The sequence below is a fragment of the Anopheles marshallii genome, chromosome 2 (assembly GCF_943734725.1).
Source record: "Anopheles marshallii chromosome 2, idAnoMarsDA_429_01, whole genome shotgun sequence".
Lineage (NCBI taxonomy): Eukaryota > Metazoa > Arthropoda > Insecta > Diptera > Culicidae > Anopheles > Anopheles marshallii.
In genome coordinates this window covers 22,274,888-22,300,769 of record NC_071326.1, presented here as the reverse complement: position 1 = coordinate 22,300,769, position 25,882 = coordinate 22,274,888, and the positions used below count along the sequence as shown (strand labels likewise).

The 25,882-nt window shown below is 43.4% G+C and overlaps 5 protein-coding genes across 5 annotated transcripts in view; 4 read left to right on the top strand and 1 right to left on the bottom strand.

The window, feature by feature from the left end:
• Positions 1-4,541: 4,541 nt before the first annotated feature.
• Positions 4,542-7,826, top strand: LOC128708150 (conserved oligomeric Golgi complex subunit 1). The gene is made up of 3 exons (XM_053803110.1): positions 4,542-4,687; positions 4,759-7,213; positions 7,653-7,826. The coding sequence occupies exons 1-3, from the start codon at positions 4,548-4,550 to the stop codon at positions 7,824-7,826; spliced, it is 2,769 nt and encodes a 922-aa protein (XP_053659085.1). The 5' UTR covers positions 4,542-4,547.
• A 2,266-nt stretch (positions 7,827-10,092) lies between these two features.
• Positions 10,093-14,247, bottom strand: LOC128716891 (erythroid differentiation-related factor 1). The gene is made up of 4 exons (XM_053811393.1): positions 12,738-14,247; positions 11,237-12,671; positions 10,816-11,148; positions 10,093-10,744 (listed from the first exon to the last, which is right to left on the bottom strand). Exons 1-4 carry the CDS (start codon positions 14,245-14,247, stop codon positions 10,093-10,095), a joined length of 3,930 nt encoding a protein of 1,309 aa, XP_053667368.1.
• Positions 14,248-15,418: 1,171 nt separating this feature from the next.
• Positions 15,419-18,902, top strand: LOC128718867 (peroxiredoxin-5, mitochondrial). The gene is made up of 2 exons (XM_053812483.1): positions 15,419-15,544; positions 18,444-18,902. Exons 1-2 carry the CDS (start codon positions 15,419-15,421, stop codon positions 18,900-18,902), a joined length of 585 nt encoding a protein of 194 aa, XP_053668458.1.
• A 1,218-nt stretch (positions 18,903-20,120) lies between these two features.
• LOC128716875 (DNA polymerase zeta subunit 2) lies at positions 20,121-20,802 on the top strand. Its single transcript, XM_053811391.1, has 2 exons — positions 20,121-20,145; positions 20,213-20,802. The coding sequence occupies exons 1-2, from the start codon at positions 20,121-20,123 to the stop codon at positions 20,800-20,802; spliced, it is 615 nt and encodes a 204-aa protein (XP_053667366.1).
• Positions 20,803-23,159: 2,357 nt separating this feature from the next.
• LOC128710407 (E3 ubiquitin-protein ligase TRIM33) overlaps positions 23,160-25,882 on the top strand; it is a 35,331-nt gene continuing 32,608 nt past the window's right edge. Inside the window, exon 1 of the mRNA XM_053805461.1 lies at positions 23,160-23,306. Within this exon, the coding sequence (XP_053661436.1) occupies positions 23,160-23,306 (147 nt within the window). The remainder of the gene's footprint in view (positions 23,307-25,882) is intronic.

The window sequence follows — 25,882 nt, the reverse complement described above, 5'->3', positions numbered from 1 at the left end:
GGTGGCCCAATAAGAGTGTTATTCGGACTGTTATTGGGTGGCCCAATAAGGATGTTATTGGGCAGCCCAATAAAAGTGTTATTGGGACTGTTATTGGGTGGCCCAATAAGGGTGTTATTCGGACTGTTATTGGGCAGCCCGATAAGGATGTTATTGGGACTGTTATTGGGACTGTTATTGGGTGGCCCAATAAGGGTGTTATTCGGAATATTATTGGGCAGACCAATAAGGATGTTAGTGGGACTGTTATTGGGTGGCCCAATAAGGGTGTTATTGGGACTGTTATTGGGTGGCCCAAAAAGGTTGTTATTGGGACTGTTATTGGGTGGCTCAATAAGGGTGTTATTGGGACTGTTATTGGGTGGCCCAATAAGAGTGTTATTGGGACTGTTATTGGGTGGCCCAATAAGAGTGTTATTCAGACTGTTATTGGGTGGCCCAATTAGGGTGTTATTCGGACTGTTATTGGGCAGCCCAATAAGGATTTTATTGGGCAGCTCGATAAGGATGTTATTGGGACTGTTATTGGGTGGCCCAATAAGAGTGTTATTGGGACTGTTATTAGGTGGCCCAATAAGGATGTTATTCGGACTGTTATTGGGCAGCCCAATAAGAGTGTTATTCGGACTGTTATTGGGCAGCCCAATAAGAGTGTTATTCGGACTGTTATTGGTTAGCCCAATAAGGATGTTATTGGGACTGTTATTGGGTGGCCCAATAAGGGTGTTATTGGGACTGTTATTGGGTGGCCCAATAAGAGTGTTATTGGGACTGTTATTCGGAGGCCCAATAAGAGTGTTATTGGGACTGTTATTGGGTGGCCTAATAAGAGTGTTATTCAGACTGTTATTGGGTGGCAAAATTAGGGTGTTATTCGGACTGTTATTGGTTAGCCCAATAAGGATTTTATTGGGCAGCTCGATAAGGATGTTATTGGGACTGTTATTGGGTGGCCCAATAAGGGTGTTATTGGGACTGTTATTGGGCAGCCCAATAAGGATGTTATTGGGACTGTTATTGGGTGGCCCAATAAGAGTGTTATTGGGACTGTTATTAGGTGGCCCAATAAGGATGTTATTCGGACTGTTATTGGGCAGCCCAATAAGAGTGTTATTGGGACTGTTATTGGGTGGCCCAATAAGAGTGTTATTCGGACTGTTATTGGGCAGCCCGATAAGGATGTTATTGGGACTGTTATTGGGTGGCCCAATAAGGGTGTTATTGGGACTGTTATTGGGTGGCCCAATAAGAGTGTTATTGGGACTGTTATTCGGAGGCCCAATAAGAGTGTTATTGGAACTGTTATTGGGTGGCCCAAAAAGGTTGTTATTGGGACTGTTATTGGGTGGCCCAATAAGGGTGTTATTGGGACTGTTATTGGGCAGCTCGATAAGGATGTTATTGGGAATGTTATTGGGTGGCCCAATAAGGGTGTTATTGGGACTGTTATTGGGTGGCCCAATAAGAGTGTTATTGGGACTGTTATTAGTTGGCCCAATAAGACTTTTATTGGGACTGTTATTGGGTGGCCCAATAAGAGTGTTATTCGGACTGTTATTGGGCAGCCCGATAAGGATGTTATTGGGACTGTGTGCTTCCAATTAATATGTTTGGTTTATTTTCAATCATTACAATATTTATTTTATGCTTTGTTCTATTTGTTTTGTATTTGTCGTGCAATTGTTGTCGTACTGACACGCACGCCGTATTGGTTAAACACCATGTCCGCCAACACTTTCAATGTTAATGTGCAGTCGTTATCTATCCACAAGCGAATGCTATTTACTGCATCATCTGGCAAGAGCTTAGGACGTTTACCTCCACGTTTTGCAGCTGCAACCTCCCAAGTCTTTTGGTACTTCTTTATAATATGGTACACTGTTCCTCGATTAATATTGAGTATTTCTGCTATTTCTTTGCCAGATGCACCATTCTCGTACGCTGTAACAACACGGTTTCTATCTACGTCAGACGTAGTTTTGTTACGGCGTCGAGGTACAGCCTCCGATGTATCCATGTTTGCTGTAGGATTATCATGTAAACAGAATTATTTCCTTGTTGTATTGCAAGGATAAAATATACAGTACCTCTTTTGAATGCGTAGCTTCATGTGTTGCAAAAGTGTAACACGTTTTGATACCTGTGTGATACCTGTAAACAAGATCGTGGGTGAACCGATTCTCTAAGTTTCGAACGAACAATTACGTACCTGTCTAATTACACACAACACTATTGTTAGCAGCAGCAGTATTATGTGTGAATATATTCAGTTTTGCGAAATTTTTACACCGTTGTCCGTGAATAACTCTCGAGAAGATTATAAATCTGCCGCGATTCTGTCGGTTAGCACAATTTGGCAGCTAGGTTGAACCAATCCCATTGACATAGGTTTATCTCCAAGGATCCACCACTGCACATTTAAACAAATCTGTTGCATACATACAATTTGAGGGATTTGGGCATAATACTTCAAATACGTAACCCAATATATGTTTTATAAATTTTCTCATAATTTATTAAATATATTTTGCCCAAAAAATTATCAAGTAACGAAAAAAACAAACAATTTCGCATATAAACAAGTGCTTCAAACTCAAACCAATCTTTCACAAGGGGGTTATAAACATGCGGCCTAAAAGCTTTCAAGAATCGGGCTGATAAAATTAAATGCTCCCGTTCAAAAATTCGGTGCTTGTAATCAAAAATATGCGCCGGCGACAAGAAATTGAGTGCGGCGCGTCAAAAAATGTGTGCTGCTAGTCAAAACTAAAGTGTAAAACCCTGTATTTGGTGGCCCGATAAGGATGTTATTGGGACTGTTATTGGGTGTTTTTCGGACTGTTTTCGGGCAGCCCGATAAGGATGTTATTCATATACTATTTTAGTAACCGTGTACTAAATTAGTAGTAATATAACTACTAGTTATATCTTGTTATATATGCTCTCAAACGATTCCACAGTTATGTTCATGGTATTCCGAAAAAATAAACACTGATTGAAATTCTCTCGTAGAAACTTAGAAAAATCGTAATGCTTCCGCAAAAATAGCACGTTGGTCTCTCTTCCTTGAAAATTATAATTACACTAGGCAACATCGTCCGGGAACTGCAATGTGCCATGTGGATGCTCTAAGTCATTCATTTTCTGTGAATATAATAAAAGAGCTAGAGCTAGCTAGAACCACTTTATCTGTGTGGAACAATAATCGAAATCTACATAACATCATCAAAATAGCAACTTCATTTGATACAATACACATTGACCACTTGGGCCCCCTATCATGAATTCAGGCAAAGAAAAAAATTGTATATTTTTTTTTTCGTTAGAACGGCCTGGCCGAATGAAGTTTGCAATGCGCTTTCACAATATATGGCTTATTATAGTCGACCTAGTCATGTTATTAGCGATCGAGCCACGTGTTTCACATCTGCAATATTTGAAAAGTTTTTAAATGAACGAGGAATTTGTCATGTTCTAAATGCAACTAGTTCGCCATAAGCAAATGGGCAAGTAAGGCGAGTTAATGGGGTTTTACGACCAATTTTAAGTAAACTTTCCAACTCCATAGACCACGGAAATTGGAGCTTTCAATAAACCAAAGCAGAGTATCCCTGAATTATAAAGTTCATGCGCCAACTGAATTTACACCTTCAGTTATGCTTTTCGGAGTCGATCAACGTGGTCCTATAGTCGATCAACTGACTGAATTTTTGGAAATGAAAAATGATACACATTCTAGAGACTTTGATACCATACGTCGTCAAGCTTCTGAAAACATCGTTAAATCTAAAAAAACAAACGAACTACAATTTCTTAAGAAAAATAATCCCGCACCAGTATACAACATCCGTCCGTATATTATCCGCAAAATCCTACCAAATGATCGCTATGTAGTACGTGATATTGACGGTTATCAAGTAACCCAATTACCATTCGACGGAGTCTTAGAATCAGACAAATTAAAACACTGGGTGCAACCAAACGCGTTTCAAAATATCGAAAACTCTCCAGGCAACACGTTGCCGTTACAAATTCAGGCCGTAATATAAATTAAGAGAATTGAGGTCAATTCATTTGTCAGGTTGGCCGAGTTGTGGACGGTTTAAAATTATAAACCTTGACCACTTTATCCACCTTATGTATATAGGCCTTGACAGCTGACATAATGACAGCTCAACATACGCACTGAAAATCACAGCATCACGGCACTGAAAATAAACCACCTTCACCTTCAAAATTAATACACCTTGGGTCCAGACCTACTGTATTCTACAAACTCTCGCGTCTTATTATTTTGCATATTAATATATATTAACATCATATCATATTAATATCATGTGATAACGGTGATGAATACAACAACGGTATCAAAAATCAAACTTTAAAATGTTTTCCAGCACCCTACCAACCTTGGTTCTAAAACGGCCAATGACAGCGGTCTGTTTGTTGTGATTATGCTATTCGTAACACCTAGTAGTGACCAGTTGGCAGTAGCAAAGACTTCCAATCGAGCAGCGATCGGATTATCTTTGTAGAATTACACAAAAATGGCGAAAACTGTTGATTTATTGAATATTGACGTGGATCTACTGTTTAAGCAGCACAATGTAGCCGAAATTGATCTGGTGCATAAGCGGTTGCTAAATGAAATTGAGCTAAAGCGCGAAGAACTACGAACGATGGTCGGGTAAGTCGGTCGTCAAGAAAATGTACAATACAGTGTTATTTTCCTAATTACGGTATCTTTCCATCTTCCAGTGAACGCTATCGTGATCTGCTAAAGGCTGCCGATACCATCGGTGATATGAAGGACACGGCTGGTTCAATAATCGGCAATATTGATCGCATCACGGCTCGCTGTCAGCAGCTGAACGATCACAATTTGATTGGATTTCGCACCGGAATCGACTACAAGCGCTTGCAGAAGAAAAACCGTGACCATAACTTCCATGGTGTAATCGTACAGATTAAACTACTGACCAGTTTGCCTGAGATGATTTGGAGCCGCATCGATAGAGAGGATTACTTTGTGGCCACGCAACTGTTCATCTTTGCACGGCACATCTCGACGGGGCTCAGCTTGGACACGGAACGGGAAACCATGCGCAAATTTCCTGTAGCCGCCAAACAGTGGCAAGTGCTGAGCCAGTTCTTCTTCACAATTGAGTCCGCTTGTCGCGAATCGCTGGGCCGTGAGGAACTTTCTGTTGCTGTGGCTTCGAAAAGTTTGGCGAGTTGGCTGCTGTTGGAATCGTGTCCAGTGGAGCAAACGCTTGCCATGTTCACGGAACGACGCTCGAAAGCTTACCTTGACGTGTTGGATGAAAACGAAACTGTATATGAGAAGGTAAAGGATAAATTGCTAGCAAGCCTGAAGGTACTGAACGGTACGGTGCGATTGTTTTATGAGTGTTTCGTGGACGATGGAACGGCGGACGATGGCGTTGGCGGCTTTCAACGAGAGCTGCAGCACATTACCGGAGATAAGGCAGCTTCAACCATAGGGCTGATACGGTCGGAAGATCCTATGATCATGCAAATGATACCAGAAATGATTGCAAAGTTTCGTCCCCGTCTGGAACGGATCACCCTGGAAGAGGAGCAAGTTCGTGTGGCCGTTGGTACATTTCTAGCAAACATCGAAACAGCGGTTGTGGGTCGTTTGAAACGGTTGGTCAGTTTGGTACCGTCCATTAAAACGTTACACGACATTAAGATGCAAGCAATCGCTTTGGAAAAACCTTCCCATTGGGGAATCATTACCGGGAGGTTAGGACTACCAGAAGGAACGGATTTTTATGCAACATTTTACCAACGGCTCATAAACGATCGTATGCAAAGCATAATCAAATCAGCATGGAGCGAAACAGTACAGCAAACACGTGTGGACGTATTGCATTTATTGCTCCAAAAACCGGCTGACTTGAAGGCATTTGTTTGGAAAGAATCGCTCGATGATGTTCCGATGAATTTGAAGGCTGCGCTGGATCGATCCGTGCCATCTAACCGCAAACTGCTCATGAAGGCCAGAGGATACACGCCAGCGTTAGTCGCACTAAGTGGTTCACTGAATGGACGATTACAATCGTTAACGAGTGACGTTGAATCGTTCCTTTCGTCCTCCAGTCTTTCCGAGGTTGGCGAAATGCTGGCATACTTTCGACAATGCTGCGTGGAAGGTGTGGCTGAGCTGATCACTGTCATAAAATCGGCCGCGTTTGAACCCACCGTTGAACGGTATGCACTGATGGCCAGGTTTCTTTCGGCTGTGCGTGAACTGTGTCCTGCGCTGCGAGAATGCTTTATACCAACGACAATAGGGCTAGCTGAGAGCTGGCAATCAGGAAGAAAATCATCGTCCACCATGGCAGTGTCACAGGAGGATTCAGAACGGTGGACAAAAGTAGCCGGATTACTCGAGGAAGAAAGCCTGAACTGCTGGACACTATGGGTGGAACGGTTCCAGCAACTCTGGCCATTGCTACCGGCTGCCGTTGGGTATGGTACGCTGTTGAACGATTTCCCCGTCTGGGAGACGGTTACGATCGAAGAGAATGATGAAAATAATCAACCGATCCAATCTACAATCCGTGTGCCGTCGCAACCAAGCTTTCCGGTACAAAAATGTCTGCATCACGTGCACGAACTGCTAAACGAAACCATTCCGCAAACCATTCCACGTCCGATTATGCTGCACATAGTAGAACGGCTTGCAGGTTTACTGCTGAAACATTATGCTGCCCTGGCCGAGGATGAGTTCGTCAAGCAGAATCAAACCGTGGCCTTACAGTTTTATCTAGATCTACGGTTCCTGCAGCTTATGCTGATCGGACGCGAGCAGAAGCAGCTAAATGAGAGTTTCAATGAACTAATCGGTCGCTTTAAATCCTGCATCGATCCATTCGATTTTGACGTGTTTTATGCGCACCTGAATGCGAATGTTAAGCGGTCCGCATTAAAATTACAACACTTCCTTGGCGCACTCATATGCCACAGTGAGCAACTGGCCACGATCGTGGGCAGTGGACCGGAGGTAGACTTATCCAGTTCTATGGCATCGGACAAAAACCCCAACATCCTTGCACTCAGCTCTAACAGTTTAAACATGGTGTGGTTTCCGCTACTTCCGGTCGTGAGTAAGGACACTGCCGCATCAACGGTGGACTCGCTCGGGTTAAGTTCTTCATTGCGAAGTGAAAACTACACTGCTAAGGTATGCATCTGCTTTAAATCGTTCCATTTAATCATGGTGGAAAGAATTCTCCACCGGTACCCTTAAGATGATTATTTTTATTTCAGAATATTACTATTTCCTCTTAGTACGCTTAGGTCATCTCGTTCCAAGGTCACTTACCCAAAGGTTAAGGTGTTTAGCTATTGTGTGAAAGTTGTTGTTTTATTGCACTACGTTGCATATTTGGTGTGCTTTATCAACAGCGCATTTTGACTAACCTTACCACACTGCGACCATACCCGTGGTTTTACAAAGCTTCTCCGAATAACAATGAAATTGCCGCGTTAGTTTAATTCTCCTGTGTTGGCTCAATGACAAACTCGTTCGCTAACGTGCATGAAGGAATGCTTCTATATATAAACAAATGTGATTGAAAGAGCAAACACATCAAACTTATGCAACTTATTTCTTGTTACAGGTTCAGAAACATACAACCGCCGGTGATGGTGAAACGGGAAAGGGTGCTTTCGGTGGTGCAAGTGGCGCTATAAAACAGTCTACCAGTAAAGAGACGACATCAGCAGGTACAGCGCAACAATACGCCAAAGGTGCTGCCGCTTTCTTCGGCTTGGATAAGGATTGGTTCCGATGAACGTCGTCGTATGTGACGATGTGGTAGAACTTGCTATAGGTAAGATGTATTTAAAAAAAAAACGCTACTGTTCCAACATAATAGTTATTTTAATTGCTTGTTTATTTTATTTCCGTTGAAAGTTTAAATGTGCATTCAATCGCAAGGAAAACAATATAAAACAATCTTACAGATAAACAGAGGGTGTGTACTAAATGATGAGGTGGAAAAACAGTGTAACGAATGGAGTATGTGGGGTTGAGTGGCGAAAGAGATGGAAAATACTACAGCAGCGGATTGGTTATGTTTCTATTACATATACGGTATGGTAGTTTTTGAACAGTTTTCTTAATTGCTTTTTGCCATTTGATTCGGTTTGAAGACACATCCCGCCGGTACGGGTATGTCTTAAATAATGTAGGAAAAGCCAACAATAAATACATCAGTAAACGCTGAAATAGTCACAGTCCAAATCACATTCGAATTCTTTGGGCTCCCTTTCGCTGGATGGCCAAATCCGCCGCTGCTATCGCTTCCGGAAGTAGGTCGGGGTGATCGGTTGTCCGAGGAATGGATCGAACGATCCATCACTTTTTACCACCCTTCTTTCCTCCTTTGTCTCCTGCCTTGCCACCGCCAGCACCACTTTTAGCGTCATTTCCACCTTTGGCGGGACCGCCACCTGCAGGGCCTTTTTTCTGAAACAATGTCCGAACTAGAGAATCCGCGAATCTGCCAAGAGCTGCTGTTGCTGAACGATTATCTGCTGTAATCTCTACTTACACCACCACCAGCACTCTGGCCACCGCCACCACCGGAACCGCCACCTTTACCTTTACCCATATCAAGAAGATGCCACTAACCGGAAGAAGTGTTCACTACAATGCCCACAGTAACAGTGTTTACGGGGTTGCGTTTGTGGTCGCTTTTTACGATGTGTACTCGATGAAGGATCCGGTGAAACTGTGCAATGGAAAGCGTTCTGGCCATAAGCGGGCCACCAACTGCACTGAACGTTTTGTGGAGGGGATGAAGAGCAATTCTACCAAATAATTTCAAGTCGTCATCCCTCGCGTAAAACCCGACGCTATTCTTAATGGATTGACCATCAACATTGGTTTTCAAGTAAAAATAGCAGCCCAGTCAGAGTACGGTAGATTATCTTAATCCCGTGTCTTTCCTCTTCCAAGCCAGCAGCTTACCCATTCAACATTATCCCTGTTTCGGTTACAACGACAGTGGTTGGTTCCCTTTCATTGAAGGAATTCAAAAATAGTGACGCGTTCGACATTGAGATGTCCCGTGTGTGTATACGGTCGCAAGGTAGCCTAGAACACGGTCTTGAACTTGAAAATTTGTCTACAAGTGAAGCAGTCAGTAAGACAAAAGGTGCTTCACTTTGGGACCATTGCCAAAGGCCATTAACCGCGCTAAAGGCTAACGGAATGACCTTGTGAGACTAGCTAGAGGAAGCATCTTAGCACACAGACTAGACGCCACTATTTAACATTAAAACATTCAGCTAACGATTAGTGTATGAAACGAAAGCGATCCTAATTTCACCACATTAGAAAATCCTTTGTCGGTTATTGTAATAATTGTGTGCATTTTTTTTTCCTAAAAATTTATGTATTTTTTTTTTCTTATACTTAACACGATACAACAGCAGTACAAAACAAAAATATCAGTACATTAGTTGATAAACCCAGTGAAATTATAGCTTTCTCGGGAAAAAGCGTCATATGCTAATAATAGTTGACCAAAAACCCCCATCGAATACAACCTTGTGAATAATGGCAATCAAACTAAAAGTACGTGTTTGTTTTCCTAGTGAAAACGCGAAATTTGTCACGAAAAACGAAACGATATTGTTGAGTACGGCTCGTTAGAAACAGACAATGCGCCAAAATGAAAAATATGCTTGTCGGGGCGACAGATTCCTATTCGAGCGATCTAGGCATACGGGATGATAAACGATTTGTTGTCGTGTTTAATTTGGTTCCCATTCGCACGAGCCATGTACCTATTTTTGTCCACGTTTATTAGAAATCGTTTTCAGTAGTGTAGCGATAGAGTACATGAAGACAGGCAAACCACAACAAATGTGGGTCACCAAGGACGATTTCATGACGTTGTTTACGATTGCGGTTGTTTGTTTAACGGGATAATCAAGAGTTTATTTCTATGTTAGAGAAAGCAAAACGACAAACCTATATCGTACTTCCACATGCGACGAAGATAAAAGCGTTTCATTTACAACAATTTAACTATACTCCTCCAAAGAGGTTTATCGCGATGACGCTGCCTCATGTTGGCGATCCAGATCACATACTTGACGCAAAATGTTGGACAGATGCAAGGCATACTCTTTAATCAGTGTACCGGTTTCATCAGCCTTTAGTTTCGGAGCATCTTCCGTTTGCATGATTGGACGTTTCTGCAATGCTAACGCGTATAAAGCCTTATAATGGTTGGCCGTTTGTTCCTTAAGGTTCCCTGCACCTTGCAGCGAAAGCTTTGTGAGCGTTAGCAGTATCACTTGAAGCCGTTTTTCAAATAATTCTAACAGTTTCTGGAGTTCATCGTAGCCACCAACACCGTCACCGCTTCCAGCGACCGATGTTGTGCCGCCCGGCGAATCATCAGTAGCATGCGGCTTCACATTGGCGATATGTTGTATGAGCGGATATGCCTGCTTGCAGAGTGTCAGCGCAACCAGCAGATGGTGCGTTTTAGCGGTCGATGCGGAAGCCTGCTCGCACTGGTACTCTTGCAGTGCGATGCGTTCCATCTGGATCTGTAGAAATTCTTGCGGTTCCGAGAGGTTTTCGAAAATACTCGCCGCTTTTTCGTAGTGGAGTTTTGTGAGCCGCAGGCACGTTTTGCGACGATGCTCGTCAACCGTGTAGCGGTAAGACATGTGGTGATACGATGCAATCCTGTAGGCGGAAAGAGAGCAATGCCATGAATGAATTTCCATACAAGGCCGAATGGATCGTGCCACACCTACCTGTGGTGTATGAGACCAGCTCGGAAGGAGTACAACACCTGTTTCGGTCCGCTGTTGTCTTGATCACACAATTTGAGCGCCCGCTGAAGCATATCGACCACCTCCTGTTCGATTTCTTCCTGTGACTGTGTTTGTCCTCCTTGTCCGTCGACTGAAATCACGTTGTGATCTTGGAGTTGCTTTGCCAAGTTAAACGTGGCGGTCGATAGCTCCCACGTTACCAGTGACCACAATTCCGGATTTTCCTTACGCGTGCCGAGTGTGCTTAGAGCGTGCTGATAGTAACCGAAGGCTTCGTGGTAGAATTTTTTCTGGACATTCACATTGTTCGGTCTACAAATACAAAGGATAACAAATGAATTAAATTAAAAAAAAAAACAACCCTAATGATTCAGGGTCTTGTGGTACGCCCCAATCTTACCGTTCGCCGACGAGATGGATGTGTGCCCGGAAGCGCATAAATCGTCCCATGTTGCAAAGCAGAAATGCAAGATTTGTCGTGTCGTTAACTGCCTCGAACAAAGCGACACCTTTCTTCAACGAATCGTAGGATTTTTTCGTTAACAGTTGGTACAACGGTTCCGCCGAATCGGTTGCTTCATCTTTCGGTCGTTCCACATCCCAATACTTTTGATACTCCTCCTGTGCCCAGTGCATATACTTTACGCCAAGTTCGTTCCGGACGCTTCCCAACCGTCGCCGTAACTCGTCCTGCGAGTCCTTTGCCGCTCCGTCGATGGCCGTCTCATAGCAGCTGCAGCTAGTAATCATCAGCTGTTCGATATTTTCCGTCGGAACTGGAAGAGTGTTTTCCACCTCGCTACCAATATCCTTCACAAGCTCCTCCATAATCAACTGGTCGAGATGATGTGGGTCGGAGAATTGTGCCAGATGCTCACCGATTCGGTTCCAATCTTTAACCAGCTGAAAAAAACAATCGCCCGCCCGACCCAACAGCAAACTGCGTTGTGAGGATACGCACGAGATGTACTTCGTCACGACCTGCTGGCAGCGGATGGCCGAGTATAGATACCGAAGGGTGGCACCGTACCGTTGCTGTGCGTAATCCTGCTCGGCCATGGTAGCGTACACTAGGCACGCTTTCTCGAACAGCAAAATCTTCAAGTGAACGTTCCACGATTTTATCACACCTATCTGTCCCTTAAGTAATAGTGCCCGTGGGTCAACTTCTTGTGCGCGATCTACTCCGTCGTCTTGCTTACTGTTCGCTGGTTTCTGTTGCTTTTCCGCGTGTTTGCCTTTCGAACGCTTTTTGCCAACCTTTCTAGCATCGGAGTCTTTCCCTTCCCGTGCATTTTCCTCTCCAGTTGGTTTCCAACCCATCGGGATTACCTTCTCTGGGTCGACTGGGCGTGCTTCGGGTCGGAGCGGCTGATATGGCAGCGGGATGGGATTATCCGATTTCGCCATGTTCGGATGTGATTCCTCGTGTACGATCTTCTGCCGTTCGGCTTCCTTTTCCTTCTCACGTTGCTTTTGCTCCTCATAGTTGTCGAAATACTGCAAGCACTGTAGCCCGTCGACAATATGCTGCAATGCAGTGATGCATCGTTCCGTGGTTTCGCACAGCAATGGAGCAGGGTGAGAGTTGTGATGTTTGCCCAATCGCTCCTCCACCTTGTACTCTTTTAGCGTATCTTTGATGCTTTTGATTGCTGCCTCCAGTTTTGCTTCATTCCCTGTCTGTGCTTTTTGCTCTTCCTGCTCGTCAGCAGTGGGTGCCTCGTCTTCCGTCTCATCCAAACCGTTTTCTGACGGGGTGGAATTACGTTCTCCACACAAATATCCCGCTTCATCATCCTCTTCCTCGAGTGTAGTGTTGAATTTGGGTGAACCTGTAAAAACGAGAGAACGGTGTATGTCGGATAACGTACGGAAAAGTGCCACAATTTTCATCTTACCTGGATCTGTGTCGGCCGGAATATGCAAATCGGATAGAATGTAATGCGACGACGTAACAATTTGTGGATACTTTTCTTTGGGCAGTAGTTTGATGCAATTGTTTAGCAGTGTCCGAATGGCTCCCGCCTTCGATGCCGATAAATTACCACTTTCAACGGAATTTTTCATGTTTCTTGCTACGGTGTAAAGCAACATCGCTACTGGCACGGTAAAAGGATTCTGACCACCCGACGGTCTACTGGTGGGACAATTTTCTTCCCCTGCCTCATCTCCCGATTGTCCTGATTCCTTTGGAGGTAGCTTCTCCTTAGAATGTGCATCAGTTTCATCTTCTGTCGCGGAATCTCCCCCATGAGCTTTGCATAGCGTGGTTAAATCGTACAGCTTTACAACATCGTCATTACGAGCTTTAAACAACCAATACGTGTGTCCGGCCTTCGTAACGTTTGCCTTCAGAAAGGCTAGAATGTTTTGTGCTACATTGCGTATAAGCTGTGGAGAAAACTCAGAGTTCTCCAGCCGGGGTAGATCTTCCGTTTTAATCAGTTCGTAGCGCTGCACGATTCCATCTAGATGGTAACACATAACCACCTCCGGTACATTGGACATCAAATTATCCAGCCAGTAATCGATACCCGTCAGTACGTTGATCGGTTTAGATTCATCTCGTAACCGTAAACTGATGCACGGTCGATTTGCCCCACCAAAAATCGGCATATCAGTACCAATTAACATGCGTATATCTTCGAAGGTCCAAATCACGTTGCGATTGAACGTGTGATTCGTTTGCTGTGCATCGGGAAAATGTTCTTCCTTCGTCGGTTCCGGCAGCACTGGCCCTGCAAGTGGCAGTGGTGTATACGGTGCGCAATCGTTCAGAATCACGGGATCATGGGGTTCTTCGTTCTGCTCGCCTGACTGCAAACTGTGATAAAGAAACTTCGAGGTAAGATACTTTTGCTGAAAAGCTTCTCGAGATGTTGGATGCAGGAACAACTTCCGCTCGCCATCGTTCAGGCTTTTCACTATGTTTTCGGAAATGAACGACCGCAACCAATGCCAATCCGCTTCCCTCTGCAGCAACAGATACTTGGCTACATCAAACTCGTCGATCAGCAACGTATTTTCGATGCGGTGCACGATCATTGAGATGACGCTTTTGCGTGAGTACGGCAGTTTGAGCAATCGCTTTATATTCTCCGCGTCTGAAACCACATCCACTCCGCCAACGCAATCGGGAAACATGTTGGCCATACGGAAGCTGCTGAAACCAGCCTGGTGAGATAGAAATTGTCCCAATCCGTATGAGTTTGCCGAATTGTTTAGCCAGTTCGAGGGAGGCATATTCAGGTTGGTGTTGCACTTTAAACGACCAAACGGTACCGTACTCTGTACAATCGAGAATCGTACGATTGCGTTCGATTTTACTTGCTGGCCCGGGTCTTCCGCATGGCCATCTTTCGACACCGTGGTGATGCGCGGGCACAGTTGTATTTCTGTGTCATCCATCTGGTAGAGGAAACAGATGATAAAGCAATAACTGGCACATTCGGTAGAGAAATGCTGGTCTGTTTTTAACTTACCGTATGTAATATCACGCCAACCAAATGGCATTAGTTCAGGAACTATTCCAGTCGTGGTATTCGGTGTTTTTCCTGTAAATTCTAGAATGTGTGAGAGCGATCCAGAAAAAGGAAAACAATGCGTTGACAGTTGAGCTATACCGGCTGTTTTGTTGGACTATGTTTACTTTAGCAGCACAGACGGAACCTATCGGTCAGAACTACTGACAGCTGGAAAAAGTAATGGTTTTTATTGAAATCCAAAAAGAATTCGTTCATTTATTTGCTAGAAAATTAAATTAGAAATATACATACCAAGCACTCGTCGAATAATCCTGTTCCCAACAAGTTCCCGCCGCTCAATTGCTACTCACGAAAAAGTTTTTTCAACAATCGTTTGAATAAATGTTTTGACCATTCCATCAATCGGCTCACTGTTCTCAACTGTCAAGCATCGTTTTGCCGTGAATAACATTGTGCAGGTGTTGTGCAACAATAGTGGAAAACACAATCAATCGGTGTAAAAACAGGTGAATTTCCTTTTTCATTTTTCTTAGTTGCTTTATTTTACGTTCCCTGTAGTACAGCAGGAGTGGAATCGAAAGCGCTATAATTCTTCACTTCCGTCTGCTCCGGGAAATATTCATCACCCCTAGTTAATGTAGCTTTTCGCTATTCGTTTACGGCGAGCTGCGGTGTGTTTTCACGAAAAGATCTCTCATTTTGAACAGCTGTAAATAATGATCATTGAAACGGAAAAGTGGTGCTCCCGTTACGGGCTATCCCTTCCAATGATCAGCCGTTTCATGGCCGATTTACAACAGCTCCGTTGATTAAACATTGATTAGAATCCAACCAAAAAAAAAAAACAACTTTACGCTACGCATACACACGTACCCACCATTAGGGTGGAAGCATATAAATGTTCGCTACATGAATATCCTTCGTTTCCTTCGCTACAGAACCGAACCTGCAGGTGTGTTGTTTGGCACGCAGATAAGGACCCAACGCGTTGCCTTTTCCAGCACGTGCTATCTCATCCTCGTCACCGTTCCACGCTTCTCCGGTTCCGGTTTGTTGCTTCTGCTTGCGGGTGTGTGTGCGCGCGCGATAACTCGATGCATTCGTTCGTGCGTTCGTCGTGTGCCGTCGTCAAAAATTCCTTTGTGCTGAACCAGTGCGGACGTCCCGTGTTGCTGAACGCTGCTGCTACATTCCACACGTCGAAGATGGTGCAAATTAAGGTATGCAAAACCCGGTGTAAGAACGGGGTACGGTTTTGTGTGGTCCTTGGTCATGGTGTGTTTATAGGCGAACATAAATTACATAACGCTTTCAGACGCTCGATCGACTCCTGATTGGCATTTCCTCTGCAGTGACGATGGCACGAGCGTCATAGAATGTTTGAGATCGCGAGATAAACCCGCGTCAAGCCACTGTCATGTGTAATTGTCGGTGGGAAGGATTTCAAGCGATTGAATAATGCCACGCAAAAACCGGTAAAGCAATAGTCGGCACGGAATCGAGTTAAATGCGTGAATTGGTGGCGAAATGTGAGGTTAAGCTGACCGTGAACTTGATTTCGAGCGTCCATGAATTCTTTCTCATTTGAACGCAAAATTCAAATCTGTACTGCTGTTAGTGTTTTGAGAAAACGATAGATAAGGTGAAATTTTAATGGCAACAAAAGGCCACATTTATATTTTATTACGACTGCATATAAACTGTTCCATTGAAGTAGCCAAATTTAGCTTTAAACAACACCGTTCTAAAAATCGTTCCATGAGTGCATTTACATTTATGCTCTCTGATGCATACGAGCTTATTTACTGTTTGCAGTGCCATTAGGTAGATGCAAATATGCCTTCTGGCAGCAGGGATGGGTGTTTTTTTATGCACTCTTCATTTTCCAACTGAGTGTATGCTCATGGTAGGGATGCGAAAGACGAACAGAAGGTGTCCTACTAACCAGGATGGTCCCGTATGATTCGCACGTACGCCTGCGATCGATACTAACGAGCAGGCACCGCGTGAGTATCGTTTTTTGTCGTTATTTATGATGACTCGCTGTGTTTAGCTGTGTGGCAACATGTTGTGAACACGCTTTGGGCCATGTCGCCGTCCGTTGCCGCACACGCTGATAGCACGTATAAAAAGGATCAGGCTACTAGGACCATCCTTCGTCAAATTCAAGCTGTTTTTCGTGCAATTTGTGCAATTTGTACGTGTTTGTTGTACGGTCTTATGTTATTGTTGTGCAGATGGTTCAAGCGCGAAGTACCATTGGGAACCACTTGTAAGCAGCAAACCACAGCATATAATACACTCGCGGCTCAATTTTCTACTACGTTGAACCTAGTTGTGATGATGGGAAATTTCCACCGAGCCTTGCGAGCAATGGGTGGGTGGTCGCGCGCTTGGATAAAGTTATGCTACGTATCCTTTGAGGTTGAATATTGTATGCTTTGGTTTTTATGTTTTCACTCCCACGCCTTGCACCTAGTCTCTGGCTCAATTTGTACAAAATCTCCCAAACCGAAAGTTTATACGAAATGGATGAATATTATCTTAAGCCAACAGAATACCCATCCTACCTCCCCCCTCTCGTACATCTGTTCGAGTTTTCGGTTATTTAACCTTCATTCCGGTTGTTGAATCGGTAAATAGAATCTACGTTGTGTTCTTTTTATGTCTCCCTGATGGGCCACTCCAATGTTCCGCCCCAACCGTCCGTAGAACGAAAGTTCTTGTTGAACTTCAAACTTTGGGACGCTATTTGTTGATTCAGGGCGTGCTAGTGTGTAGGCAACGGTGTGGGAAGGATTTTGGCTAGTAAGGGTTGATCCTAACGCTAACTTGTCTAGGCATATAACTTTACCTTTCACCGAACAACCACAGTGGAATGTATATTTCGTCGAATGGCTTTTAATTGAGTTCTGGATGAACGCAGGAGTCGATGCACAGATACGCAAGTTAAGGATGATATTGACGGTATTCTGTGCATGCTTCGATGAATTACGTAGCAGAAAGATACTTTCATGTTGCGAGCATTTTTGTACCGAAATATTTGAAGATGGGACTTTTTTATCTGACAATACACACTTCTTGCGATGGGAAGGTAAAGGTGTTGCGTAAACTGCGTACCAGAAGAAAACACCTTCACGTAATCACATTCTTCAATAAAAGTGGTGACTTGCAGAATGTAGGAAGAAGGTAAAGTGTCTTCTCATCGGTTATTGAATAGCTTTGCCAAAAGTTTCACTTCAACCATCGTTGAAGTGGTTTAGCAAAAGGTAGGCCGGAGAACAGGACCCTCGAGAAGAGTGCCAAAAAGGAAAAAAAAGTTATATGAGACATTAAATTGATCATGAAGTTTAATACTCGGTCCGAAAGGGAAACCTTAAATCGTTAAATTAATTATTCACCTTGGTTTTAAGTGTAACCTCTGTACCCAATAGGCTGTGTGTAACGGTGTTACCATAGCAACGAATCAACGAACGAAAGCAATAGATTGATTAGATTAGTAATTTCGAATGGACTCGTGGGGAATTGATAGCGATTCGATTGGATCCTTTTTTTTTTGGGGAGAGCGAGGACATTACCCGTCCTTGAATATGCAATAGGTTATATGAAGGCATAATCGATGTAACAAGCCGAACTCACAAAATAATTCAGAAAAAAAATCTTTCGATGCGTAACGAGAAAGGGAAACATTCTGTAGTGACGTTAAATTGGGTGAACGCGAAGATCTGGTCCGCATGAAATATGTATTACCCTCATTTGCGTTCTTCGGGCTTGTTTGGTGACCTGAAGTAAGGATACGGAAGATTATCCCGAGCTGGTTAACATGGTGAGCACCATGGCTTATTGTGTGCAGTGCAGAGGACAGCAATCTATATTTCATAGGCACGATTTCCCCAGCACGTTCCTTTTTGTGGTGAAATGATATAATGGCACTGGGGTAAATGGTCCATAATAAATCGATATTCCGACCTCTCTTCCTCCGTCGTGGTTTATTTTCTTGTATTTGCGATGATTTTAGTCTGTGTGTGTTACCGACGGCTTTTAACTTACGCTTGTGTTCTCTTTCTTCTTTCATGCACCATCAACTTGTGCAAACGATGACGATGAGCGCACCATCAGGAAGGGGACAAGATACCTTCAATCGATCTGTTTGAGGATTCGCCCGCCAACAAGGTAAACATTGCGGACCTGTGCTCAGGCAAGAAGGTGATCCTGTTTGCCGTCCCTGGAGCCTTCACGCCCGGCTGCTCCAAGACTCACCTGCCCGGATATGTCGACAAAGCGGGAGATCTAAAATCATCCGGTGCGACCGAGATCGTGTGTGTATCGGTGAATGATCCGTTCGTGATGTCGGCCTGGGGCAAACAGCACAACGCCAGCGGCAAGGTACGCATGCTGGCCGACCCGGCAGCGGCATTCACGAAGGCGCTCGAGCTCGGTGCCGATCTGCCACCGCTGGGTGGGCTACGATCGAAACGCTACTCGATGGTGCTGGAGGATGGCGTGGTTAAGTCGCTCAACGTCGAGCCGGACGGTACCGGTCTATCGTGTTCGCTGGCTGACAAGATCAAGCTGTAAACCCCGTCGAATCGTATCGTCATAAACCGCCAGCACGCCTTCACCGGCTCTTCGCACTGTTTTCTCACAACTCATAGCAATAATGTGTATGGTTCAATAATTCAATGGTTGTACCTTTTACTCTCAATCTCTCGATAATAATTATCAATTAGGACACAGTACACACTCACACAAACATAAATAGTCCAGATTCGGCACTATTAACACAATCTAACCTTCCTCCTTTCCTTATTTGGCCAGGACGGATGGACACGCTAGGATAGAAATACGGGATGAATGGATTATAATCGAAATTCTAAAACATTTGATACACTTATCGTACCGTCGAATGCCTCTCGATCTTCGATTTATTTCTTCGTTCGTTAGTAACGATGGTCATAAACGTATCCATCTGTCCTTCATGGAGTGATTGCATGGAGTAGTGACCAAATGGACATGAAGAGAAGAAATATACCAAAACCTGCACCCGGAGAACAATAATTAGTGGGATACCATGATAGGAATAGGGATTAGTGCCACATACACCCATCATTCGCGTCAAAGCTTTGCCGCTTGAATATATCTCTCTCTTTACATCGATGTTCCTTACGTGCACATTCAAACGAGAGCAAGATGTATGCTTTATGATGTCAATTCCAACACAAATCAATCAGCGACCGTATAAAACGATGATGGGCCAATTTTGGGGTGGGTCGTACCGCATAAAGGTGAAGAACGTGAATGTGTTGGGCGAGATTCGTTGAATTTAAAAATTGATGGAATAAAATTCAAACTGCATGCAATTTTTTAGAAATACGATTTGCTATGCGATATAGGTACAACTATTAACAAAAAACGGGATGTATTTTTTAATTTTTCGATGAAATTATCTGAAAGGCGCTTTAAATTCTAAATCTTTTCCAAGCTACCGTTTATAGACGGTTACTTTATACCGAAAAACTGCATTATGTTTCAAATTTGTTTAAAAGTTTATACTAAAGAATGGGGTAAGTAAAAGCCATCCATCAACTACGGTAAAAATGTACCCAAAATAAAACGCACCAGCCAAAATGACCGGTCCGGCAGGGCAAGTGTTAAGCATTTGTAAATAACCTGTTGTAAATGAGCTTGTTTATTTCTGTGTAGCATAATCGCGCATATGCTTTCCGCGCGCCCACCACCAACGGCACTAAACGTCATTCGAAGCGTCGGCATCATAACAACAATTACAGCGCCAAAATGTCGTCCGCTACCGAAAAACGAGGTAAATTCTACGTTTCTATTAAATGCTCTAAACAAACGCAAGTTAATTAACCATTTTTCTTCTCTAGAGATCGACGTCATCATTGAGATGATGGAAATATACATCAATTCAATCTTGTACAAGCGCAAGCTCTATCCAGAGGCAATATTTCGCATCCGCAAGGCGTACAATATACCCGTGTACATATCCATCTACACGGCGCTGAACGATTACATTGCACAAACGTTGAAGGCCGCCCGGGAGTTGATAAGAAATGGCAAGATGCGCCGTCTGGAGGTGGTTATTTTTAAGGAGCAAGACAATCCCTTGGAAAGCTACGTGTTTGATCTGAATTACGGTGGGACAGTGTCGGAGAAAGATGAAAACATGAGCGTTTTCGAGGAGGAGCTTCGTAAATCGTTGCTAGCCCTAGATGCGCGCATGAAGGATTTAAAAAGCGTGTCGGACAACGCGGTCCTAAAGTTTAAAATACTGCTGCACACAACGAAATTGGCGTATGTGAAGATAGGAAATAATCCCCGGTTGCAGAGTTTTCCGTTCGTGCAGGAGACGGTAGTTCAGGAAGCGGACGAAAAGTGCAAAATAGAGCTGCTGCCGGTTTTACAAACTTCCCGCGTTGGTATTAATGTGTTCGTTGAGCAGTACAGTGCAGTATGAATAAGTTAAATGTTTCAATAAATGTTTAATGTTTGTTTGATACGGGTTGAATGTTTCCTCTTGCAAATGAATATGGCGAACGAATGCAGCAATGGGATGAAGCACCTACAAGCAGTTGGGGTGGGAATTTTAATCACTAGTTGCTAATGCAATTGAACTACCAACAAATTTTCTATTTTGTTCAATATTGTTCTGGCCTTTTTTTTAAATTCACCAAAGCAAAATAACAATGTCATCCCACCATGTAAACCTTGTGCGGATTTTCTGTTGTTTGACAGCTGTTTCGTTAAAAAATCCGAGACTTGTTCAAGGTATATTCACAATATTCAACAGACCTCAATTGGGACCTATTTTCCGAAAAAAAAACACAAATTTTAGTTTAATTTAAGAAAATCCTTTTGGAAATATTCGATAAAAAACCTCCCTTGCAATGTGCATCGTTCAATATTATTAAAATCCCGCCCTTGGTTGATGAACATCGGAGACATTTTCGTGTTTTAGCTGCTGTCAAATAGAAAAACAACATGGCGCCCGACGAAGCAACCTGAGCGAGTCATCGTTGCCGTTGTGTTTCACATCAACTTCATCTCGCGCAGACACAAAACGCATACGTGAAACGGGATTCGCTACAACAAAATCGGAGTGCGAGCATCTGGAATTTAGTAAAAAAAAAATTACTGTTGTCAATAGTGTAGAAGCAAAGTGTATAAATGCAGTGAATTAGTGCAGTTTGCAAGTGCTTGTGGGTGTGCCGCATGAAAATTGTAAGGATAACATCCAGTTTTCCGGTGTAATTCATGCGAAGAGTTTGTTAATTCAGCGTAACAAGAAGTGCGTCCTGGCCCTGTCGTGTGTTTGTTATATTGCATGTCGTGAAGCGTAGTTTTTGGCCATTCGTCTGCATTCCGGTTCCGTGTATTCCAATCAGCTCATAAAAGCATTCGAATGGAAGTATCCGCTTCGAAAGGATAGAAGAAGCAGTTCGAAATTTGTGCTGCCACCTCCGTCACGAGATACATCCAGCAGAATGTTCTTCTGATCAAAATGGTTCAATAGATTCGTTCTGCATATCTGCAACGCAAGTGTACGCGGTGCGTCTAAATTCATGGTCCCAGCCGCCAGCGGAGCTCGTCCCATTCGTTTTCTGGTCCCCAAGGTCATGCGGTTCGGTACTGCTAGCAGCAGCTTTTTAGTGGTTTGCCCCGTTGCCATCCGGAACAATCAATTCGCCCGTCGGCCAAAAGTCGGCCATTTTCCCTGGACGGTTTCTCTCTCACCGGTCGTGTGCTTTTGCGTGCGTTGTGCTGGTGTGCGTGCCTGAGGTGTTGTTCGGGTTTGTGCTCCCAACGCATCCGTTTTTTTTTGTGGGGGGTAAAGTGTGCAAACGCATTTTTGGCTGCATTCAAACAAGCGGCTGATAAACGTCCCCAGTCGGCCGATTAGCCGGTGCGATGCGATGCACAACAATCGAATCCATCATTGACGCGTAGGAAGCATGTTGTGTTGCGAGTTGCGTGCCTTGTTGCCGTGATGCTGTCAGAGGAAAAACGCGTATATGATTGTGTTCGCGAGTGTGTGTGCGTGTGTGTATGTGGGTAACAACAAACGGCAACGTAGCGTGCGGTTTGCTGCGTGCGTTATCGGTTACTCCGTTCTGATGCTTTCTTTTCTCTGCAGCCAGCGCTGTAGCAAATGCAACGCACGCTGTTTTATGACAACAAACACTAGGGCAAACTTTCCGTGCGTGAGGTCTTTTCTAGTGGCGTGTGTTTGTGTGTGTGCGTGCGTGTAAAGCAATGGCTGCTAAGGATCAACGCGTTGGAAAGTGACGAGAGGCAGGTCTGTTACATTGCGGGTGCAACGGATTCAGTTTTTCCCATTATGCGCTTGATGTGAAATCCCGGTGGAAAGTGTGTATAATCCGTGTATCTACCATTCCACGTTTGAAAGTAAATTTACCGGCTTGGCGTCGGTGTTTGTGTGAGTGTGTGCGTTTGTACGTCACGCATTTGTAAAAGTTCCCCAGTGTATGAGTTCTTTTCCCCGTTTTTTTTCTCTAGTCAAAGCATACGAGTACTGGGAATGAGTGTGTCGTAGGTTAAGTGGCAAGTGAAAGTATGGTTTATGTGTAACATCTGGTTTCTTTTTTTTCTTTCTCTCTCCGTTTTATGGTTGGTAAAAGGGTGAAAGGCTCAAGGGCTTTGAATATTACAGCAACAAAAAAGTCCCATTCGTGTGAACCCGTGTAGTGGCCAAGGTCGGCCGAATTTGCATTTCATCCCAAAGTGTGCCAGAAGTGAATGCAAAAGTGGTGAAATTCCGATAACATCGTTGCAGTAGACACAGTTGAATGTCTTATGGCAGCATCAGTAGGCGGCAACATGGAATCGGACGATCTTTCCGATACAATGAACGATTTTCTACCGCTGTTGCCGGAAAACATCAAGCAGGAGCTGTTTGATGCCACCGAAAAGGGCAATCTGTGTGACAGTGTTGAGAATAAGGTAAGGTAGAATAAACATCCACACACCATTTGGTTAAATTGTATTATATTCTATTTTCTTACTTGATAATTCGGCTAAGAGCCGTTATAATTATATGACATAAATAAACGATTTTCTAACTTAGACCAGGCGTATTGTTAAGGTGTTCTATCGGTCGCATATTTGTGGCAATTCCACCACATTTTCCCCCCGTTTTCGGTAGTCGTGATACATTTTCCCATTAAAATAATTGATTAATAGTGCGAATGTCTGTTGCTGAAACGAATTTATTTCAATTGTTAAACGGAATGCCTCTTTTTCCATATATTTCATACATACCGTTCTGATTCATATTACAAATTTGTTCTTATCGAGACTGTAAACATGTCGCTAATTATTTTTATATGATTGCCTTGATATACAGAAATTGATATTAAAAGTCAGTGGCATGTAGCTGGCCCTGGTTTTACGATAAATAAATATTATTACGTTTGTCAGTTCACCACCGGTGGGTCATTTGGCAACTTTGTTTCAATTCGAGTACAGTGTAAATTCGTCGTTAATTTACTTTTATCCGGGAATGGGTAATTACAAAGGCATAATTATTAACGTGAAAAGTATGGTGTTTTATCATACTGAATTTTTACACAACATCTCTTATGGTAATTTCTATCCGGAGTTGGAAACATAATTTCTTACCTTGTTCGGTATTATGGGGTGCAATACCAACACAGTAGGCGTAGAAATGTCTCACCGAGGTGTTTTGCCTTGTTTACAAGATTGAGCTACTTTCGAGAACAATCGCGGGCAGAAATGTCCGTCTGTGTCTATTTAAACGGTACACAGTAAGAAACTAAATATTTGCTGTTTTAGTATAGAAAGTGCGTAGGGGCGGTCCGGTGGCATGATGGTAGCGGCGCCGGTCTTCACACGAACGGACCGGACCAAAATCCCATCCAGACCAATCCCCCGTAGGCTATCCGGCTATGTGGTAAAATAAGTCGATAGTCTGTAGACGAAGTTTCGAAGCTGGCCAGTATTAAATTCTAACCCCCGTCCGTTATTTGACGTCGCAAAAGTTCGGAGTTTGAGTCAAAACAACGTTGTGCAATTACGTGATGTTTTCAAATGCTCCAAACTGGAATAGAACGTAATAATGTTAATTTTGAAGCATTTGTACAAATTCACCATAAGCCAATCGTCAGTTTGCTTAATCATGAATATCCACGCATCAATGTGTTGTAGTACGGGAGAGAAAAACGTAGAATACGACATATTTTGAACAATGTAATTATTTTTAATGAGACATTTTATTGCACCCAATTTAGCAACATTTTGTCAAACCGAGCTGTGGAAGCACGGTGCACAACAATGTTCAGAATGGATGGATGGCAAAGCAGAAATTGCAGATAATTTAAACAGTCTCTTGTGTTTGTTTCTGTTACCGCCTTGACGGAGGCTTCACCATTGGGAGATTTTGGAAAATGGCCCAGTTTCATGACAGAAGCGTAGCATGGCGAATGGCGCGCGCAGTTAAATAATATCACAACAGCATATTCATAAGCTCATTTGTATGTCTACTCAACGAGTTTTACGTATTAATTTAATTATTCTACTTCTTGCCATACTACAACCCAAATCGGTGTGGCCACCATATTCGATAGTATACATCAAATTTACCCAATAACTTACTAAAAGGATTGATCCACCATTTTTCATTACCAATTGCATTGAATTAAATTGCTGCAATTGTTGTACTTAAGATTGCTTTCTTTGCAATCGATCACAGTTCTGCGTTCATTCCTCAGTGGAGGCGCCTAGTCTTGGATTAGAGATGGAAAAGGTGTCTCCGAATCTTGAAACCAGGGATGCCACTAACACAGTGAAGCAGTATTTATTTGTGATTATTAAATTATGTAAAAGTTATACAGTGAACCTTTGAAGTAGACCTTTGAACTGTTAAGAATTTTATGAATGTGTTTTATTGTTAACACACTTATCTTAACTTTGTAGCTTAGTTAAACCGTTTAGAGACGGATTATTTTGTACATCCAATCCAATTGCAGTGAAAATTACTGAAACAAGTGAAGCTATTTGTACTCACGGAGTTGCGGATACATTTCCATTGAAGGTACGGCTATTGTATGTCGGACACTGGGAAGGGATTTTCTATCACAAATTGAGAAAATGCCCTCTCAAAAGCATTTCTTTTGTCTTGCTTGCTCTCTTTGCGAAGATCTTTTCTATGATTGCACGTTATTTTCCTGTCCTGTTTATCCTTGCTCACTTCGTGCGGTAATGGCTCTCCCTTTCCAACTAAAACCACGCGCTTCTATGTTTGGTGTTGTTTTCCTGGGCAAGAAATGGGGCAACATTCCGCTAGAGCAAACATCGGGAGGCTTGTTGGTGTAAACCACACCGCCACAAACACGCGTGGCGTGGGAACATTTGCAGGAAAGGAAATGTGCCCGGGAAAGGGAGGCCCGAGGGTAGATACATAGTCAAAGCATACGAGTTCGGGCTGTACACACTGTTACATACGGTGGCATTGTCATCGTCAGCTGATCGGCCACAACAACCTTGAAGCCCTCCGGCTG

What these genes read in the sequence shown, in the direction of transcription:
- LOC128708150 (XM_053803110.1), top strand. Translation starts at nt 4,548, where the DNA reads ATGGCGAAAACTGTTGATTTATTGAATATTGACGTGGATCTACTGTTT. An exon ending in GAACTACGAACGATGGTCGG is followed by an intron (nt 4,688 to 4,758) that starts GTAAGTCGGTCG and finishes TCCATCTTCCAG; the next exon opens with TGAACGCTATCGTGATCTGC. An exon ending in GTGAAAACTACACTGCTAAG is followed by an intron (nt 7,214 to 7,652) that starts GTATGCATCTGC and finishes TTCTTGTTACAG; the next exon opens with GTTCAGAAACATACAACCGC.
- LOC128716891 (XM_053811393.1), bottom strand. Translation starts at nt 14,247, where the DNA reads ATGGATGACACAGAAATACAACTGTGCCCGCGCATCACCACGGTGTCG. An exon ending in TCCGGCCGACACAGATCCAG is followed by an intron (nt 12,672 to 12,737) that starts GTAAGATGAAAA and finishes TCGTTTTTACAG; the next exon opens with GTTCACCCAAATTCAACACT. An exon ending in GCTGGTCTCATACACCACAG is followed by an intron (nt 10,745 to 10,815) that starts GTAGGTGTGGCA and finishes TTCCGCCTACAG; the next exon opens with GATTGCATCGTATCACCACA.
- LOC128718867 (XM_053812483.1), top strand. Translation starts at nt 15,419, where the DNA reads ATGCATTCGTTCGTGCGTTCGTCGTGTGCCGTCGTCAAAAATTCCTTT. An exon ending in CGAAGATGGTGCAAATTAAG is followed by an intron (nt 15,545 to 18,443) that starts GTATGCAAAACC and finishes GCGCACCATCAG; the next exon opens with GAAGGGGACAAGATACCTTC.
- LOC128716875 (XM_053811391.1), top strand. Translation starts at nt 20,121, where the DNA reads ATGTCGTCCGCTACCGAAAAACGAG. An exon ending in GTCCGCTACCGAAAAACGAG is followed by an intron (nt 20,146 to 20,212) that starts GTAAATTCTACG and finishes TTTCTTCTCTAG; the next exon opens with AGATCGACGTCATCATTGAG.